This window comes from Equus asinus, chromosome 2 (assembly GCF_041296235.1).
Source record: "Equus asinus isolate D_3611 breed Donkey chromosome 2, EquAss-T2T_v2, whole genome shotgun sequence".
Taxonomy (NCBI): Eukaryota; Metazoa; Chordata; class Mammalia; order Perissodactyla; family Equidae; genus Equus; species Equus asinus.
The window spans coordinates 123,678,244-123,694,650 of NC_091791.1; the positions used below are offsets into that span (position 1 = coordinate 123,678,244).

Sequence of the window (16,407 nt, forward strand, 5' to 3'; positions counted from 1 at the left end):
TTCTGAAATGATGCAAAACAACACTGTATACAGTTCTGCTGGGTCTTGAAAAGGTTTAGTGTAAATTTTGTCAAAACACCACTTCCTACTAAGGGAAGTGGCATGTGTAGGTATGAGTCTTGTCTGTAGGAATGAGGAGACCTCAGGGACTCCAGCAAAGAAGTGCCCAGTGACCCAGACACCCTGCCATTCACTTCTTTTGAGCTCAGTGATATTTCAGTGCTTTTAAGTTTCCCAGAATCTGGAAATGTTAGAGCTGGGAAAGACCTTAGAAAGCATCTATTCTAAATATTCTAATAGGATACCAGAGTCAGAGAGTGGAAGAAACTTGCCCAGTGTCATGCAGCGATAGACACACAACTAGAGCCCTGTCCCCTGCCTCCCAATCCAGGCTAGCAGTACTGGGCTTCCATTTGTCGCCTGTCCCTTTCCAACATCACAGATGTGACTATAGTTAACACATGTTGCACATGTGTTACCACCATTAGGCTACACTGTCAAATGCCTTTCACTGTTTGGTATGCTTTTATGTCCCTGAAAGCCCTGTGAAGGAGGAACAGTCACCATAACGTGGGTAAACCCCTTGGCACAAGTGGAAGAGCTCTATCTCTGTCAAGCTCCTTGACTTTCCTAAGAGCCCTTTGTCCTTCTGATGGACCTGCCCAGCAGAGCCCAAACTACACCCAGGCTGCTGAGAGCTCAGGGAGGAAAAGCAGACAACTGTGCAGATTGGTCTTAGTCAGCTCGGACTGCCATAACAGAAGGCCATTGACTAGGTGGCATAAACAACAAAATTTTATTCTCTCACAGTTCTGGAGATGGGAAGTCCAAGATCAAGATGCCAACAGGGTTCAGTGGCTGGTGAGGGCTCTCACCTTGGGTTGCAGATAGCTGCCTTTGAAGCTGGGTACCTAAGGGTTACTATAAATATTCAATAAGATTACATTTCAAGACCTTGTTATGAAAGGCAGTTAATCTTGTCAATTTGCTATATTCCTGTTTAACCTGAGGGATACCTCAAGGGTCACAAGGATTAGGAGCTTGTTATATAGAAGAAAGAGAATGGCTTCAAGGATCACCAGATAACCAGCCCCCAGCTGCCCTTGATGCCCAGAAGTCAGATTGCTGAGGACCTTATTGGGAGTAAAAAAAACACAGATTACCCCTCTGTTTCTCTGAAACTCCCCCTGCCACACCCCTTAGCTCTATAAAACCCCCTGCTTTCTTCTCTTGTTAAAGCAGATTTGAGAGAATCCATGCTCCTGCCTTCTCATCTTGGCCAATTCGAATAAAGCTTTCTCCGTCTCTAAGCATTGATGTCTCAGTGTTTGACCTACTGTGCATCCGGCACATGAACTTGAAATTAGGAGGTTTCGTATCACCTTCTTGCTGTGTCCACACATAGCCTTTCCTTGTTATGTGTGTGTGGAGAGAAAGTGTGAGTTCTGGTTTCTTCCTCTTCTTATAAGGGTGCTATTCCTATCATGGGGGCCCATCCTGACCTCATCTATACGTCGTTACCTCCCAGAGGCCCCACCTCCAAATACCATCACATTAGGGAGTTTTGGCTTCAACATATGAATTGGGGGAGGGGGCATACACAAACATTCAGTCCATGACAGTGCCTCCCCAGACTCAAGATCTCCTGCCTCAACTTGTGTCTCAGTTTTGCCTGACAGTCCTCCTCTGTGGTTCTGGTTAGCTTTCACTCCTTGTCCCCAGGTGGCTATTTCAGATCACTTCCATTTTTCTCAACCCCCCTGTTGCCCTCAGCAGATGACCCCCTCTCCTCCTTCCTCAGAAAGTAGTAACAGTCATGGATGGACTGCACATACCCCTCGGTCCCTCTCTTCCTCCCTCCTAGGGCCCACCTCACCTCCTGAGTTCTGATTCCCCTCCCACCTTCTCATGAACTTTGCTCCATCAGTTATATCCTGACCCTGACTCATCACATGCTCAGGTCTCTCATATCCTCTCTCCGCTCCACATCCCCGTTACCTACCACCATTTCTCTCTTTCTCTTTGCACCTAAACTTCTTGAAAGCCTCATCTGCACTTGCCATGCCATGTCCCCTCTGCCCTCCCCGCCCATTCATTCCTTAGTCTACTGCAGTCTGGCTTTAGCCTTATCTACACCATGGAAACTGCTCTCCTCAAGGTCATCAACAGTTTCCACGTTGCTCGGATCCTTATGTTGTCCTCTGTCCAGGATTTGAAACTGTCAGCCACTCCCTTCCTCCTGAAACACAGTCTTCCCTTGTCTGCTGCCAAACCACACTCTACTGATTTTGTTCCTACCCCTCTGGCTGTTCCCTCTAGGCCTTTGAAAGATTGTTCTTCCTCTGCTTGCTTCTTAAACGTTGGAGTTCTTCATTTTCTGTCTTTCACCATTTTGCTCTACTAATTCTACACACTGGGCAACGTCATCCATCCCCATAACTAAATTAATATCCTTCAACTTGTAACTTTCAAAGCCGTGTCTCTATTCCAGATCTCTCTCTTGAACTCCTGGCTCATTTCCATCTACTCCCTGGACATTGTTACAGGGTCCCAAACACACCCCAGAATCCTAACAGGTATCTGTGGAATTATCTGTTCTTCTGCCTCTGAATTGGCTGCATATTTGAGAGGAGAAATATTCTTGTTTCTACCCAAATTATTGCTAAAAACAGCCTTTTCAGTGATAGCACTCAAATCCAGCCTGAGGAGCCATGACCTGCCCATCCAGAACTTCTGGCCATTTCAAACCAAATAGGCTCCAAAACAAATTATCTTTTGCCAAAATGTGTTTTCTACGGCCCTGACCATGGAACCTAGACCTAGCTGCCTGGCCTCCCCAACCCATTACTACCAAAATGAGTCACATGTGCATTGAGGCTCATTTACAAAGACCCTAAGCCTCCTTCCTGCCTTGACAGGAGCCAGTGGTTTCCAAGACACCAAAGCCCGAAGAAGGCAGTCATTCAGATATAGTCATCACTAGAATTTGTGTCCTTCCTTCTCCCTTCCTCTGGCTCCCTCTCATCCATGTCCACTGCCCATGAAGCTGCTACCACTGACACTGTCCATTGTGGACTGCTAGTGCCAAGTTCAGGGGCTTCTGAAACCACAAGGCCACAGGGTACCTGTAAAAGGTGGGGAAGAAAACCCTCCCCCCAACCCCAGACTCTGTACCATGCTATTGATGAGCCCAGAAATGAGCTGCTTCTGGCCACAGCTCTGGTCCTGTTTGTTTTGGCCTTCACTTCTCTACAACCAGGTCTCCAGTTCAATCCAAGGGTTGCACTGGCGATCATGCCACCTACATCATCATCCTCTCCCTCCCTGCCTCCTCCCACCAACCAAGTGCCTCCTCCTCCAATAGTGATAAAACACAAACCTCCACATGTCTTCATATGTGAACATCACTCAGGGGAAGGGGGCAAGGGGAACAGAGGAGGTGTCTGAGCATGTCTGAGCCCCAGCTGAGTTGGTCATAATGTCCCACTACATCCTGACAGACTAGCTCAATTCCTTCTCCCTCATCCCTCATGTTTTTTCATCTCCAAGTCCTGTAAATTTCTGCTGCCTTAATCTCTCTCTCTTTTTTTTCTTTTTCCTTTTTCTCCCCAAAGCCCCCCCGGTACATAGTTGTATGTTCTTCGTTGTGGGTCCTTCTAGTTATGGCATGTGGGACGCTGTCCCAGCGTGGTTTGATGAGCAGTGCCATGTCCGCACCCAGGATTCGAACCAACGAAACACTGGGCCGCCTGCAGCGGAGCGCGCGAACTTAACCACTCGGCCATGGGGCCAGCCCCTGCCTTAATATCTCTTCACCATACCATTCTTCTCACAAAGGATTGGAGACTCTGTCTGCCAGGTGCTTTGGACTGCATATAACAGAAAAATCATCTCAAACTCAAACAACAAGGACTTTCATTCCCCTGTAACATGGAGCCCAGGGCTAGGGCAGCTTTGGGGTTGACCCAGAGTCTCAACAATCCCTAGGCGGGGCACAGTTTCCTTCTTTTCATCTCTCCACTCTGTTGTCAACAGTGTTGGCTTCGTCCTGACGCTGTAAGTTTTCCCTTAGTTTGTGAGAGGGCTGCCTGTGATAATCAGGCCATATCCTTCCTCATTCATATCTGGCAAGAGAAAATAGCTGCCCATCATTCTCTTTTAAGAGCAACAAAGAACTTCCCCGGAATGCTTCAGCTGCTCTCTCCTCATGTCTCATTGGGTAGAATTGGATGACATTGTAAGGGATATGGGAAAACCCATAAGCCAGTCAGGCTCACCCTTTGAACTATATCATTTCCCAAATCACATTGTTACCTAGTGGGCCAGAGGTAGGATGGATATTGGAGAATCATCCACAAGGCACCACGGCCTCTAAGAGAACCAAGTCTCCATTCATAGCCTTCAGTCCAGAATTAGATCTATCCTTCTGCCTTTCTAGTCATTTTTCAATTTGGGAAAGATCTAGAAACATGTCTATCTTCTTAGACTCTTTCTTCAATAACTTAGTCAACTTGATTCTTCCACTCTGATAACAGTTTGACTTGTGTCCATCATCCTGGCTTTGTGCTTTCGTGTAACCAGAACCCCTCCTGCCTGGTTCTGGACATTCTTTGGCATTGGACATCACCCCTTTCAATGGTGGGAAAGTGAAGCATAGAACTGCTTCTCAGTGAACCAACCGTCCACCTTTGGAAGAGAGAGACCGTTTCCAGGAGACTAACTCATGGCTCAGACTGGAAGTTCTACCTTCTCTTAACCAGCCGCAGTACATTGAAGGCCTGGTTGGTTTGCAGGGTCTGGACTAGACAAGAGGCCACAAAAGAGAAAATTCAGAGAAGCCCAGAGTCTCCACCCTAGGGAGGCTCACAGTCTATAGGAGAGAGGATGGTAACAGCGTATGTGCTGAGGAAGGTGGTGGACGGCAAGAGTTGTCACCCCCTTTTACAGAGGAGACTCTGTGGCCTCATAGATAGTTCTCCCCATCTTTTTGGTAAAAAAAAGGGTACAGAGATGGTCATGGAGAGTAGGTAAGATAGTCTTTGTCAAACATGTAAAAATTAAGAAATGAAAGATATTTAGCCTTTTGTAATTTGTATTTTAGGGTTCTAAAAGGTCTAAACTGAGAAGTCAGGGCCAGATCCCCAGACAGCAGAAGCTTGGAGGAAGGCCTGATAGACAGAAAGGAACATTTTTAATTGGAGATGATGCCAATGGCACATTTCTTCTGGAGCTTCACAATCAGAGGAATAAAATATAATGAGGGCATAGGAATGGGTTTTGAGATGTCAGGCTAGAAAAAGAAGGCAGGTCCTGTATAGCAACGTGTTTAAATAAAGACTAAAATAATTTTATATATTCCAGCAAACAAAGGCTGGAGGCAAAGAGCAGGGAATGGAGGAACCTACTACGCTGGAGCCCAAAATACACTTCCCTCTCCTCATACTGTCTAGCTCAAGGACCACCTCCTCCAGAAAGTCTTCTGTCCTCCCACCCCACCGTGGCTGGGGCCCTGACTCTGTGCACCCATAGCACTTTGCCTACCTCCCTCACAGCATTCATGACACTGGGCTCTACTTGTCTGTTCTCCAGTCTGTCTCTACTACTGGACCAGGTGCTCCCTCAGGGCTTGCCTCAGGGTTCAGATCCTTTGAGCCTGGAACAGAGGGAGTGTTGACTAAATGAAGGAATGACTTGAGTGAGGAGTGAGTAAGTGAATGGGTGAGGCTGTGTTAAGGTAAGGATTAGAAGAGAAAGGGAAGCCCAGTTCCTTTTGGGGAGAGTTGGGGGCTGGCCCCCAGACCTATATAGGGTCGAGGAAGAGACACAGGGAAGGACCAGGCTTCTCATGCCCCAGAACTTAGGGCTATGGTCTGTGGCTGGCCTACCTTTAAGCATCCCTGCCAATGCCACACCCCCTCCACAAAGTCATTCTAAAAGAAATTAATAACATTTGCCTCAGAACATGCCAACTTCACTTAGTACAATTTTAACGTCCTTCTAGAAGAAGTAAAAGCCTTTCGGGATTCAGGCTTAAAAAGCAAGTTCATCCCTGCCATGACTTTGCAAGTGCAAAGTCTAGAAGTTGCATCATATGGCTTGTGAAGTCTTTGAGTCAGTTTTCCCCCAAGGAGAAAAAATTTTAAAAGAGCTTCCTTAATCCATTTTCTTGATGCCAATGAGACTTGTCTGTGATAAAACACCACCTCTTCCTTTGGTGTACCCGTTGTCCCTGGACCCTAAGCTGACCTTGTGACCCACGACTCTCTATATTTTTGGTAGGCTCAGGCTTCTAGAAGGGTTCTTTTTCTTTCTTTCTTTCTTTCTTTTTTCTTTTTTTTTTTTTTGAGGAAGATTAGCCCTGAGCTAACATCTGCTGCCAATCCTCCTCTGTTTGCTGAGGAAGACTGGCCCTGAGCTAACATCCGTGCCCATCATCCTTTACTTTATATGTGGGACGCCTCCCACAGCATGGCTTGCCAAGCGGTGCCGTGTCCGCACCTGGGATCTGAACCGGCGAACCTGGGCCACTGAAGCCCATCATGCGCACTTAACCAGTGCACCACCAGGCCAGCCCCTAGGATGGTTCTTGATGCCCTAACCAAGGAATAAAGGTTTAATTCAGATCAAAAGATTTTTCTTGATAATTACAAGTTAGCCTCTTTCTCTTTCTTGTAGTCCAAGAGCTTCAAAGATCTTGCATTGATTAAGAAGGCAGTAAATTCACAGATAGCTTATTTCTCAGCAAAACAAAACTAGGGTCACCATCTACTCACAGATGCAGGGTGTACAGCCACTGGCGACCACTAGGTGGTGGCAGAGCGCCTCTGACCACCTCTGCGGGGTGTGTGAGTACTGACTCGACTGAGGGCAGGAAAATTTAAACCCAAGGCCAGGTCTCCCAAGGAAAGTGAGCTGAAACTTATAGGGCTTGGGGTTCCCAGTCATCTGTGGAGGTACCTGGGATCTGGACTTTAGCCAAACAGAAGAAGCGGGAGCGTGGCCAACCCAGGATTTGCCAATCCACAGCTCAGAACCAGAGAGAGCTAGAGAAGGAGGGTATGCCTGAAAACTGTGGCCCACTGGTTCCCACCGGGTTAGGAAGGTGACCTCATCCAGGCAGCCCTGCCCACAAAGCGTGGCACAAAGGACACTGTCAGACTTGTGTCCAATTCCCAGAATTGAGGACTCTCGAGGTGGGAGGGGGTTCCTATGGCAAATTGGTCCAATAGCACCTCTCTCCCTCACCTAAGTCAGGCTTGAACCCCATGGCAGCCCTTCAGAGATGTGTGGACAATACCCTGGGTCCCCCCAAGTAGGGGCAGCCAGTCCATGGTGTGTGTCAGCCATTATGTCCCCAGAGGGGGGTTTTGTGGCTTGCCAAGTGTGGTGACAGCTCCTAACTCCCAGCCCCAAGCTCTTGCCACCATACCCTGCTGTCTTTCCCAGAGTTGGCATTTCCAAGGATGCAAGAAATCTGAGATACTGGGACAAGCAATTGTCAGACTCCCGTGACCCCAGCTGCACACGGCCCTCCCCCTCTCTCCTCCCCAAGGAGGTAGGACTCGCCTTTAACTCTGATTGGAGAATTCAAGCTGCTTGTATGGAAACTTCAATTGCTCTAGTTCTCCCAAAGGGCTGGGAGAGTCACCTCTCACCTCCAACCTGAGAGTTCCTTTTATGTGAAATGTATTTATGTGCTCATATTTCTGGCTGTGTGTACCACTGTGGCTTGCCTCTTGGAATTGGGTACAGGAACAAAGGGGATACTTGACAGTGCTTTTCCTGTTATTCTGGTTCTCCCTGGGAGAGTGAGAAAGAAGCTCCAGCATCCCTGTGGACGTTGGGCTTATGTTTCTCACGAGGGGATATTTGTCTCTGGAGAAGTCCTACACATGTGAACTCATTTCCCTCTCCTGCTTTTTTTCTCTCTTTGTTTTGCTTTTCAGAGCGTTCTAGGTCTAGAAGCCCATTGCATAGTCAGAATTCACATACAAGGCTGCAGGCTCCATGAGGATGAAGGCCCTGTCCACCCTCATGTTCTCAGGCCAATACCATCCCTGGCATTTAGTGGGCATGTGATAACTAAGTGTGGAACGGAATGAATGTTGGAACTTCCCATATTTAGATAATTAATCCCCTTTCTAATTCCCATGTACCTAAATCATCATCAGGGTAGACACGTATAGTAGCCAGGTAGCACTGTGTATGGGCTTTACATATATTATTTTTAATGTTTTAGAAGAATAGCTCTGCAAATTTAGATAATACTTATTCCCACTTTGGGGATTAGAAAACTGAGACTCGAAGATTGCCCTCAGAGTTCAGTCAATTGTGGGAATACAATTTGGAGACTCCAATTGCCACCAAAACCCAGACAGATGGAGGGGCCGGCCCGGTGGCGCAGTGGTTAAGTGTGCACATTCAGCTTCGGCGGCCCGGGGTTCGCCGGTTTGGATCTCAGGTGCGCACATGGCACTGCTTGGCGAGCTATGCTGTGGTAGGCATCCCACATATAAAGGAGAGGAAGATGGGCACAGATGTTAGCTCAGGGCCAGTCTTCCTCAGCAAAAACAGGAGGATTGGCGGCAGTTAGCTTAGGGCTAATCTTCCTCAAAAAAAAAAAAAACCCAGAGAGATGGAAAAGTCTGACTTTCCCCACTGTTTGTCAACAGAGAGAAAAGTTGAAGGAATTGTCTTTTAAAACAATTAGATGTATTAAGATTTGTAAGGTGTTCAGAACAGTTCCTGGTTCATAGTAAGTGTTTTATAAGTGTTTGCTAAATCAATCAAAATAAAGCCCAGGTCACTGTCAGAAGTTGGATTTAAGCCAGCCTCATGGCTTTCTCTGACAATATTTTAATCATCTGGAATAAATACAGTAAAGAAAAGTAAAGTGGGGCCACGGAATGTTCTGTTGACAGTCAAAACCACCACCAAGTCTGCGACATCCAGGCCACAAGTGTTCATCATTAAGAATTGGAGCATCTTGGGGACAGAAGGGGTCTCAGACGGCCCAATCTCAGGGTTTGACTCACTTCAACCCCCTCCCTCAGCTCCTTTCTTTGGGGACTTGAGGGATGAAAATCTCAATGTGGGACTGACAGGGCCATCTGGTCTGGCTGCCTCCAGGGAAATAGGCTTTTCTGTGGTCTGCTACCTCCTCTGGGGACAGTCTGACTCTACTGCCTGTGAGCACCTCTTCAGACAACTTGAAGGTCTCCACAGGCCCAATACATTAGCCACTGCCCCCTCTCACCATTGTGCATCCTCCCAGCCACACTGGCTTGGCAGCCACGCTGGCCTGGTGGTGCACTGGACTGCTGGGGTAAACACAGCCCTGGCAATCCTGGCACCACACGGTTCTGCTTCACCTTTCAGAATGGGGCTGTTTCAGTGCCAGGCTTGGTAACACTGCCTGATGGAGCAGTGACCTGGAGCTGCCTCCTTCTGGGCCACTTCCGTGGCCTTACCTCACATGAAGGATCCATCGGAAATTTGGCAAAGTTTATTTTAATATTCTAGAAGTTATTCTCTCAAACTTTTATCAAGACACCTAAGAATATAAAGCAGAAGCAGTAAAGTTTCCTGGCCTCCCTGCCTGCCCCAGGATTTCTGAGGCCTCAGGAGTGATTGGTGGAACCTCACGGTAGAACTCCTGCCCACCTGCCAGGAGAAGCCATCTGGTTGTTGGTATTTACAGACTTTGGCAGCCCAAGTCGGCCTCCTGGAGCTGTCCCCTCGCTGTTGCGGCATCAAGATATGAAATTGGAAGACACCTGTCCTCTGGTGGCGATTCCAGGGATAACAGCACCCTGAGAACCAGTTCCAGGACTTTGATGGGCTGGATGCTGAAGAGATGGAAGGAAAGTATCTTCTCTAATTAAAGAGTCAATGCTGATTTCCTTTTGGCCCATTAAGTTCCTTGAGTCATTATTTAACCGCTCAGAGATATTTTGAAACTGCATATATTCTATTTTCCTGCTAAAACACAGTCTCCTAGGGATGTCTGAGTCATTTGTATTTCAGAGGAAATTTTATTAACAGCTTGAGATTTCCAAACACTGGGTCAGCCAGAAAGTCTGCTGCTTCAGCCCAGCCTCTGTCCTGGAGCCTTGTGGTCCATGGTCCTGTTCTTCAAGGAGTTGGAAGCCCGGAGCCTGCTTGGATTGCGGCTTCAGCCTCAGATCTGTGGCTAAGGAAGCCCTCGACAGCCTGCAGACACACACTCAGTCTCAGTGAGTGTCACTGCCGCCTTCTTCCCCTGAGTCCGTGCCCCCAGAGGGCCTGCCTGCTTCACCGTTCCCTCAGTGCTAGGCCCCGTGCCCCAGCCCCAGGGCTGGCTCGGCACCTGCTTGCCTTCACTGTCTCATCTCTCCTACTCCCAGACTCCCTTTGCTATGCCCTGCCCGCCTCCTCAGATACCTGTTACCTCTTGCTAAATCCAAACCCAGTGGTTCTCACCCAAATCACCTGGGATCTCAATGAAATGCAGATTTTCATTCAGTGAGTATGAGGAAGGCCCAAGATTCTGCATTTCTAACAAGCTCCCAGGAGATGATGATACTGCTGGTCCCTGGAGCCCATTGGGCGTGAAGGACCTAGGACAGTGGCTCTCAATCTTGGCTTCACATTGGAATCACCTAAGGAGATCAAAAAATACTAAGACCTGGGTCCCACTCCAGAGGTTGTAATTTAAATGGTCTGGTGTGTGGCCTGGGCACAGGGATTTTTAAAAGCTCTATTGGTGGTCCTAGGATGCAGCCAGGGTTGAGAACAACTCACCTGGATGCAGATTCCAGCCTCCCTGCCCCAAGGCAGCCACTCCTCACCAGCTACCATGTCCCTGGATACCATCCTTTCTTTGACTGGTGGTCTTCTCTCCGTCGGCTTCAGTTGAGCCTGCCTCCATATGTCTTGCCCCGGAGTCTTGGGGCTCACATAGAGTGTGATGCAAATAGCACCCCTTGAACTTGTGCGAAAAGGGGGCCTCGTGAAGTCACTCTCAGACTTGTGTGGTTGAGGGGCTGGTAGCTGAAGGCAGTCACGGGTAGTGGGGGACAATGGGGCTGGCACAGGAGTGGAACGGGACTGGAGCAGTAGGCACAAGCTCCGTTTTTCAGCTGGCTTGGGGTTCTTTGGGAAGTGCATTGGTTGTGCCAACGGTAGTAGGAAAGCCTGTCGCACCTGCCCTGGGTGGGGTTTGGTAAGCTGCACCCAGCACTGAAAAGGAAGCCCCACCTTCTCCCAGCCCAACTCCTGGCTCCTGTCCTTCTAGTGTTTATTGTGCTGGAGGTACTTTGGGGGCTGAATAGAATTTTACCATGAACAGTTCCTATTTAGTGTACATTTCAACTATCCCCCGAGATATCCACAGGCCTCACTCCCTCCAACTTTCACAAATGTCACTTTCTCAGCAATGACTACCCTGTCCACCTTATTTAAAGTGTCACCCTTCATGCCCCCATTTTTTTCCCCACAGCACCTACCACCTTGTAGTACACCAGGTAATTTACTAAGTTGTTCTGTTTGTTGTTCGACTCTCTAGCCCACTAGAATGTAAACTGCCCAAGGGCAAGATTGCTGCCCTTTTGGATCACAGTGCCTACCTGGCCCATGGTGGGCATCCGGCCTTCATTTCTGGATCTTCCCCTGCCTGATCTCTGAATCCTGCCATCTGTGCAGTCCTCTCCCTGGCCGAGGAGTGCTGTGGTATCAGGGCCAGGCCAGCTATTGCCAACTTCAGACCACAGGTGACTCGGGACACCTGCCTGCAGCTCTTCACCTGGCTGCAGATCCCCAGGCTCAGCCACCGTACTTTGCACCTACAGCTTCCCCATAACCAAACCCTGGTCTGGTTAGGAAGTTTTCTAACCAAACAGGAAAGTAAAAATCAACATTTTGTCATTTTAAGCACCAATAGAAAATGACTTTTCCCTGCCATGGAAGCAGGTCAAGATTGGAGTCTCCTGTTCATAGAGAGCCTGCCACTTGAAGAAACAAATGGTTTGTTTCATCCCCTTCTCCCTTCGGGACCTTCCTCTTGGGGTAGAAGGAGCAGTCTCTGAAGGGTGCACCCCACGCTCCAGGGCTGTGCAAGGCATGGAGGTGAACGCATACCCCTGCTCCTCCCGTTGACCGTGCAGGTGTGTCTTCCTGCTGGCTGCTCTGACCTGACACCATTCCAGGCAAACGGCCTGCCAGCTGCCCGTTTTTGTTTATAACTGCAGAAGGTGCTTGGCTCAAATTTCAATGACAGGGAAATGGCATCAGTTTTAGGTACCGCAGACAATTGGATGGGTTTTAGAGAGGAAGTAGAATTGGAGCTGAGTCTCCTTTGAGACCTGGCAATGACGGTGCTTGCCGGGAGGAGTTAACAGGGGGCACAAGGGAAGTGTGAAACTTCCAGAGGAAGTGCTGAGGCAGCTGAAGGCTGGGTGTGAGAGGCGTGAGAGATTAAAATAGGGCCAGCAGAAAGGGGGGCAGGAATGTCACGTTGTGGGGAAAGAAAGAGGGGGAGGAGGTGAGACATTTGGACGGATCAGGAGGATAAGTCAGCCCAGTAGTGATGTCCAAATATATGTTAAAATTCAAAGGGTCTTTCATATACAAAAGCAATGCTCAGCTGATAGTTCCCTGGGGGCGGCAGCCTCTGGGCTTCTCTGGGCCTCTGTCCCTCTGAGCTTGAGGTGGAATCTTCACTGCCCTCACCCTTCTTTCCTGCCCCTCCTGGACAAACACACCCAGCCCCTCCCACTGGTGGCCCTCTTGTGGCCTTTCATCACTGACACTAACTTCTTGCCTGTATCCCAGGGTTCTCATGCATTCCTCAGACCAAATCACAACCATCCTCACCAAGCCTCCTGGAGACCCATCTGCTCTGAGTTTAGGGTTGTCAAGTTTAGCAAATAAGGATATAAGACCCCAAGTTAAGTTTGAATTTCAGATAAACAATGGATAATTTTTTAGTATAAGTATGTCCTATGCAATGTTTAGGATATACTTATACTAGGAAATTGTTCACTGTTTATCTGAGATTTAACTGGATGTCCCATATTTTATCTGGCAGCCCCACTGAGCTCCATGTGGTGTCAAGTTTGGGGCTTACCCTGTAGCCTCTCGCTTTTGGGTTGGCCCACTTGAGCCTGTGAGAAAGGGGAGAGAAGTGCTTCTGCAGTGGCCTTCGAGACCCCTCTACAATGGATGATGAAGGTATCATCAGTGACCTTCATAGTTGAGACTCCACTCACCTGTGTCCCCCTGTCTTCTGCTTCTTCCTTAATGAGAACCTTCTCTTCTGACCTGGCTGGTCTATTTGTCCCTACACCACACTCTGGCGCCCTGTGGGGCTCACTTAAATCACACATCCCCCATCCAATGTGCCCTCCTTCTCTCCCTCCATCACCTGTGGAAATCTCTTACCCATCTTTCTAGGACCAGCTTCCCGAGACTGGGACTGAACCCCCAGTCTTTGCATTCCCCAGAGCCAAGGACAGTGCCTATCATTCCCATAGGTTTTAGAAAATATCCAGAAAGACTTGAATAAGCTAAATTTCCTGCCAGTCTTCTTGAAGAGCCATGAGCTTTGTCCCACCTTCCTTCAAGCTTTCTCTAGATGGATCATGAGGAAGAAAGCTCCTCCTTGAAACATTCACATTATTCCTTCTTGGAGAAGGGAGCACCTTGAAGCAGAGCTGGCCCTCCCAGCAACACCCTTGGGATCTTCGGGGGTGGGCACTGGCCCCCTAGCCGTGGGTTTCAGCAGATTGTTCCCTCTAGATGGGAAGGATGGGGGGTGGCGGCCAACTGGGCCATCTAATAATTTATCACCATCATCATCATCAATCCATTTCAGCTACATGGTGCTTTATAAATCAGATACATTTTCTCATTTAACTTCCAATAACCCTAGAGGTTAAGGAGTTTTATAAATGGGGAAGCTGAGGCCCAGAGTGGCTTTGACATGGTCCTGGGAGGCCAAAGGCTGAGCCAGAAGTGAGGACTCCCCAACTAGTGCTGTCTCTGGGCTTCTAATTCTTCCTCATCAAGGCAGGTAGGCAGTTCCAGCTTGTAACTAAACTACCAAGGCAGTGATGTTTGATTTCAGCATCCCTATGCCCCCTCAGAGGCACCCCTTTTTCCTGGGATCTTGTGTTTCTGAAGGAGTGGGTCAAATGTCCTAAGAGAACCACCTAGCTCTGAGATTCTGCACCTCCTCTCTACTTCCAAACCCACTTAGAAAAGATTCTGTCCCCAGTTGCTTCATCTTTACCTATGAACATTCAAGATCATTTAGTGAAGGGTTTCCCAAAAGATGGTCCACGGAACAGTAGTCCCACCAGATGCTATGTGATAAAAGGGTACCGTGGTCCAGCGAGTTTTGGAAAAACTGATATTGTAATCTCTTTTGGAGCATTATGATGCATAATAGCATATTAAAGGCACTGAAATATCCCTCAGAGAAAAGCATCTATATAAGTTTGACCCAAATTTTCCAAAACTTACCCAACCATGGGAACCTTTTATCAAGTAACAACCATTAACACTCTGTGGAACCAGCATTGCATACCACCTACTTTGAGAAACAGGGATCTAGTTCTGATCTTCCCTTGTATAGCTGAAAAAACTGAAAATGCATTTATAAATTCTTTGAGCATTTATTAGAGGCGAACTGAGGATCAGATGCCTAGATGCCAGAGCCTGTGCTGGGTTCTGAGACCACGCAAAAGCATAATAATAACAGCTCTTTTTCATGCAGCACTTTCCACATAGCCAGACTCTCACCTAACCTTTGTGACCTGCAGTCTTTGCTAGCCTATGAGATGTGGGTTTCATACCTATTTTAAAGATGAGGAGACTGAAGCACAGAGAGATGCTGCGAGTTGCCTAGATCAGCCTTTAAACTGAGCTCCATCTCTTAATGAGATGTTTTTGCTCTTCATAAGTCTACTCAGTGGCCTCTTGAATAAGGTTGTGATTCTTCAGGAAACGTGGAGCCCGGGAGGAGTGATGCGGGTGGGTTTGAGAGCAGGGCTATGGCTGGGGTCTCACCCCTCTCAGTGCCTCCTCCCCAACTTTTGTCCCCGCAGGTCTACTTGGCTGAAGCCGTGCTGTGGGAAGAGAGCAGCCGTGTGGCAGGTATTTTTGCTCAGTGCAAGTCTCAACAGTTTCCTGGTAGCCTGTGTAATATTGGTGGTGATTCTCCTGACTCTGGAACTTCTAATAGATATAAAGCTTCTCCAGTGTGAGTAGCAAGAGAGATACATATACAAATACCTATGATGTCAATATTCAGTGTGCATCCATCAGGGGTCCCCAACCAGCAGTGTGACCTGCTCCCAACCCAACACCACTGCTATACCCCTGACCCCTTGGCTCATGGGGATTACCGCTGGGGAGGAAATCTGGCAGCTTTTTCTCCCTGTCACCCCCATCATCAGTTTGCCCCTCTCTACCCAATGTGGCCTCTTCGGTCCCCCTCTCCAGCATTCCATGATTGGAAACTGATGAGATCAAAACCGTTGGGGACCCCTGTATGCACTTTTTTTTATTGTTCCCATTTGGAATTTTCCAGATTGGAGAGTTCCCATGTGTGGAGGCATATCATCTTGTAGTAACTAATAATGGCAGCAACTGCAATGACAATGTGATTCCTTGTATTTTCATCCAGCTGTAAGTTGGCAGTGTTATTTATATATAATGTGAAAGTTTTGAAAGCACTTTTCCATACATTTGGGCTTAGCAGCAACCCTGTGAAATGGGCAAGGATGATACCATCCCATTTTATAGACCACGGAATTAAGTTGTGGAGCAGTTACACTGTTCCTAGGTAAGAGGTATTGGAACTGGGACTTCAAGCCACCAGGCCATTTAATGGCATGGCCAATTCTCCCCCACTTTAGATCCTCTTGGTGTTCATCCTTGTTTCTTGTGTCTGGGAACCTGATGCACATGGCAGCCAATGGCTCATCTGCTACCTCTTCTTTCCTTCTGGATGTCCCATGGCAATGTGGCTGTCAGAGTGGAGGGCCTGCTTCCTGCCCCCATCCTTGAAGACCTCTGTTTCTTGCACCAGCAGGGGTGCCAAGGGTCTTGACTCTTGGCTTTGGATGAGTGAGTGGTGTCTGGTAGAGCTCCTGGTTCCTCATAGTTCCCCGATTCAGAAGGTGGATCATTCAAGTACAAATAAAAAAGAGATGAAATTGTTGGCCCCCTGAGGGAGTTCTGTTCCTGCCATTGGCAAAATTTAGGACTACAGATCCAGCTATTCCCAAACCCATTCAGTTGTCTTGGACTTGTTTTCTCAAATGCCCCCAATTTCTTTACTGGGGCCTCTGTACTCAGAGTCCCTCAAAGCTCCTTCTATCCACTTTCCCTACTCTCTAGAGAGGATGACAGGGAGCATAGACT

The 16,407-nt window shown here is 48.1% G+C and overlaps 1 protein-coding gene across 5 annotated transcripts in view; it reads left to right on the forward strand.

The window, feature by feature from the left end:
• The window catches only part of TMEM266 (transmembrane protein 266), a 134,908-nt gene that overhangs the window by 65,009 nt on the left and 53,492 nt on the right, over nt 1-16,407 (forward strand). For all 5 annotated transcript variants that reach the window (XM_044764080.2, XM_014856451.3, XM_014856450.3 and 2 more), the window contains exon 4: nt 15,087-15,241. In XM_044764080.2, the coding sequence (XP_044620015.1) occupies nt 15,087-15,241 (155 nt within the window). The remainder of the gene's footprint in view (nt 1-15,086; nt 15,242-16,407) is intronic.